General features: G+C 42.6%; 1 protein-coding gene across 1 annotated transcript in view; it reads right to left on the minus strand.

Moving 5' to 3' along the window:
• Positions 1–911: 911 nt before the first annotated feature.
• The window catches only part of LOC121813771 (NACHT, LRR and PYD domains-containing protein 14-like), a 10,763-nt gene continuing 6,951 nt past the window's right edge, over positions 912–4,723 (minus strand). The window contains exons 5-6 of the mRNA XM_042217669.1: positions 3,797–3,843; positions 912–2,705 (exon numbers count right to left, since the gene is read on the minus strand). Coding sequence (XP_042073603.1) covers positions 2,182–2,705; positions 3,797–3,843 — 571 coding nt within the window. The 3' untranslated portion in view covers positions 912–2,181. The remainder of the gene's footprint in view (positions 2,706–3,796; positions 3,844–4,723) is intronic.

Consider the following 4,723-nt stretch of genomic DNA (forward strand, 5'->3'; position numbering starts at 1 on the left):
CTCCTCCCAGCCCCCCCGCCCCGATGGCTAGCAGAGAATGAGGGTGTGTGAAGACCCCAAACCCTCCCTCCTCCTGCTCATGTGTAGTGTTGCTGCGTGTTATTCTAAGGTGCATTTAAAACACGGGAGAGCATGGTGCTGCTGCCAGAGAGCAGCAGGTGTTAGCACGGCCCCTCCCGAGAACCCTTAATGTCTACATGGATTTAAAATTGAGGGGTGGGCACCGGCGCCAGAGGTGGAGTTGAATACACAGACCGTCCACTGAACACCGTTAACGTGCCCACCCTCAAGGCCCTGTATGTATGTGTTATGAGAGTGTCAGTAATGTGGATGTCTAAGTTGTGGAATAAAATTGAGGCACAGGTGGCCAGAAGGGGACGGGGGACGGGGGGTACGGGGGTGAATGCCTCTCCTGCACCCTGGTGACACACCCCCAACCCAAGGCCCTACTTGGTAAATCCTAACAGCTTTTGTGCATTGAGTTGTTTTTGCATTAGATAATAAGCAATGCAAAGATATTAGTGTCACTGAGCACTGTTTTATGTCTGTTTGATGTCCCAGACAACAAGGATTGAGCCCAAACCTACATACACATGTACTTTTAACTACTCCAGTGCAGCTGATCTCACAGTAAGTATCCAGAACCACCGTCACTTGGACTCCAATACGTAGGGAGCCATGTTGCCTCTAAGCTGCGCACGTGCGCAATTGTGCACTGCTGGCAAGGTCTCTGCGCACAGAAAATCTGTGTTGCACACACACAAAAAAAAAAAATCTAAGCTGAATTGAAATTAAAATAAATACGTTAACAATTGATTCTGTTTTGCAGTGAGAGTCAGTAAGTGACTGGTGACTGGCTGCTCCAGCCAATGATGCGATTCACATCCGTATATACGCAGCTAATCAATGTGGTTGACAGGCTATGACAGCGTCCTTATGTGGAGACACTGGTGTTTTAACTAGCAAAGCGGCGTGGCTGATGTGGAGTGAAGCCACATTAATGAGAACGTGTACAACCGTGTACAAAAGTGTGGACTTTATACCAGTTTTTAAATTGTGTTAGGAGTTAGGATAAAAATATATGGAATGTTTGGTTTTCTTCCTGAATACTATCGTTGTTTATATTTAAGAAGAAGAAGAAACGGTAAAAACGGCGTTTTATAAGGAAAACACTCGAAAGCACTCTCCGCCTGTGAGCAAAGACGAAACCAAAAACCTCCACCCTTTCCTTTGGTGGAAAAATGTACCATGTCGACCAATCAAAAAATGATATGGCAACATGGCATTAAGTTGTTTAGGAAGGGGGAAGTTTTAGGAGTGACGGCGGTTTTGTGAGACGTGAGAGATTTGAGACATTTAGCTCAAATCTCGTGTAGTTAGGGTGTTGTCTTGTGTAGTTAGTGTGTAATGTAGTGGTCGTAAGTGTGTAACTTGTTCATTAACAGTGAAGGACCGTGTTAATGATCATTTCTTGTTTCAGAAGCTAACAGCAATCAGTGGAAATAGTTGGATAAACTGATTTTATTTTTACCTTGAACAATTAAAAAAAGAGGATTCTGTGTTCTTTAAACTGAAATCATGCAGTTCATCTTCTCACCAGCAGAGGGCCACAAATCAACATCAATAGAGTTCAATGAGATGTTGGTGACATCAGAGCTGTACGTATTGATCTGATCAATATGGAAGTTCATGTTTCTTTGATTGGATCAGTTTTTAAAACCAGCTGTTTTTATATAATGACAGAAACATAAGAGATGCTGAATGCCTTTAATATTTGAGTACTATTGGATGTCCACGTATTCAGCCATGATGGAAACATCCCATTAAGAAAGAAATCCAACGTTTGGATTCATTTTAATGAGCTTGTTGAAAATGCAGAGGAGCTGGTTGTGAACTGAGCTTCAGAGAAACACAACATACTGATATTCACTGTGAATTTTGAGTGGAAAAAAACAGAAAAACAACATGTGGATACTAGAATAATAGGAGCTTCCATCTTTAAAGGACTGAAGAGGAAGAAATTTACAAGGAATCATTTAGAACAGTTTCAAACATCAACTGATTGAATCCATGAATCTGAAAAAGTGTTTCTGAGTGAAAGAGACAGACATGTAGAGACCTGAATGATCTGTTCAACAGTCAGAGTGTTTCTCTAACAGGAGGACAATCTTTACGCTCAACTCAGCACAGACACACTGATGAACCAGGCCAAATATTAAATCCAGGATAAAGAGTTTGAGTGAATGTGGTGTTGAAGGTGTGGAGGTGGATCAGAGTGTCAGAGGAGACTCTGTAGAAGGACAGAGTGCCAGCAGGACAGTCCACATACACTGCTGCTCTGTTAGAGACAGAGGAGGAGGAGATAGATGTTTGTCTATTATTGTGCCAGACAGAGTAACCTAATCCATCAGAGCAGTTCAGACTCCAGGAATGATCATTCCGTCCAAACACACAGTCATTAGTGTGTTCTTTCCTTCTGATTCGTCTGTAACTCACTGATATCTCAACTCTTCCTCTCCACTCGACCTCCCAGTAACAGCGACGACTCAGACCATTTCTACACAGCAGCTGAGGATAAACATCAAATGTGTCTGGATGATGAGGATAAGACTGAACCTCCTTCACATATGTCACCTTCCTGTTGTTGTCGGACAGTTTGAGGTTTCTGTGTACTGTGTTTTTGTCGATTGTGAGTTGACAGGAATCTGATGGAGAGAACAAACACACAAACACTGCTTAGAGAGATTGGAGTCAGAGGACAGGTGCAATGGCAAGCTATACGAGAATATGCTAACACGGCTTAGAGGACCAGTAACTGGTTGTGGCTAAAGAGGGCTCACATCACTTGGGCAGCTAAGGCAGTCAGCTAACCGCGAGACACACAGCCAGGATTGATCAGCAGAGGGTGTCAAAAGGATAGAAAACCCAACAGTAGAAATTTTACTGTGTAAACCCTGGTTGACTGATACAGCTGTTCGGTATGACGTGGTCTGTGTTGCCGCTACGAGGAAGGCAGACACACCTACACGGTATCCGCAATCCCTGCCCTGCCGGCTTTAAAATCTGCACTGGACTCTTCTCCCCTTTGCTCTTTTTCCCTTTTCTGGGATGCAGTGGGGAGGTAGAGCGTACAGCCTGATCCGGTGGGGAGAGGTGGGATGCCAGATCGGGTGCTCCCCTTCCAGCCCTCCCATCTCCTATTTTGTGTCTTTTGTCTTACTTCTATCATCTTTTCTATCCCTTTAAAGAACTAAGGTTCTTTAAGTAATAAAGAGGTAAGTATTTCATTTCGTCTTGTAGTGAACTGAAAGGAGGAAATAAATTGGAATACAACTAAACAAAAGAAAGTAGAAGAGAAATAACAATTTAACATAAACCAGTGACACACTCCGAGGCCTGATCGATGCTGACAGGGTTACATCAGATCTCTAATTTCTAAACCTAACCAAGGAAGGTAAAAAAAAAACAACTAATAAAAAATAGCCTTTGATGAAAGATGGAAACACCCTGGAAGTTGAGGCACACAACGGTGTGTTCTGCTGGTAAAGTTTCCGGGCTGCCTTTCCTCAAGGCAGCCATCCCTCAAGACTTTCTCCATTTGAAGCAATGTATTATCAGGGATTGTAACATCTAGTCATTTTATTGAATCAGCTGCAGTTATTGATCCATCTGTTTATTGACTGACACTTTGATGACGACTCCTGACATCAGAGATGTGAATGAATGATGTGACAGTTTGAAGATGGTTTAATGTGTGCTGCTTTGATTTCATGATTCACATTAAAAACGCACTTACACTTCCTCAGACCTGGTCTCAACCATCGGACTCCAGCAGGCTCCACCCTGAAAAGAGTAGGGGGTCAGACCAGCACAGTCTCTTTCAGCATGCACACATGGACATTACATGGCTCTCATACACATACTGTTAGACACTGCTAAATGTACAGTCTAACATTTTCCCAAATACACTTCAATCCATACGTGGATCAAACTGCTGTTGATTTGGACTGATCCTGGATCTGTCAGTACATCACTGTATTGAATGAAAAATAACTGATTCACAGTATGGTACAAGTCAAAGAGTAGATGTATTTCTGCACTGGTATGTTGTGCACACTGAGGAAAATGGCAAACTAAACATTAAAGTTTACCAGAAGCCCAGATCAGTACCTACACTTTGTACAATCTTGGGGTGATCAGGACCCTGCAACACTGTGAAGAAAAAGTTCCCTCTAAGGCAAAAAGGAAAAGAAAGGGACACACACGTAAAGAAAGCTCTTAAAACACGTGGTCTAAGGAGCTTGGAAAAAACTGATCTGGGTGACTGAGAACCTTCACGGACTTAAAAAATGTAGTTATCCTACTTGGGCTTTCATCAAATTGGCAAAAAATGTAAAATGTAGCAGGTTTATCTGCTCAGGAGAGTCTTCTCCAAGGACCACATCCCAGTACACTTCAGACCCAGTCATACACTCAAACAAAAACTGGTTCATCCCAAGGATGAAACTCCCAAACACAAACTAAACAATGTAGTGTATGCTGTGCAGTGCAGTGAGGAGGTATTAGATCTTGTCGTGGTTCGAATTTGAGAAGAGACATACGACTAAAAGTCCATAGTGGGTCAACACAAATTATTTTATTAAAACACATACAGGGAGTGCAGAATTATTAGGCAAATGAGTATTTTGTCCACATCATCCTCTTCATGCATGTTGTCTTACTC

This window comes from Haplochromis burtoni, unplaced genomic scaffold, assembly GCF_018398535.1.
Source record: "Haplochromis burtoni strain Fernald_Lab_line unplaced genomic scaffold, NCSU_Asbu1 Contig_2519, whole genome shotgun sequence".
Taxonomy (NCBI): domain Eukaryota; kingdom Metazoa; phylum Chordata; class Actinopteri; order Cichliformes; family Cichlidae; genus Haplochromis; species Haplochromis burtoni.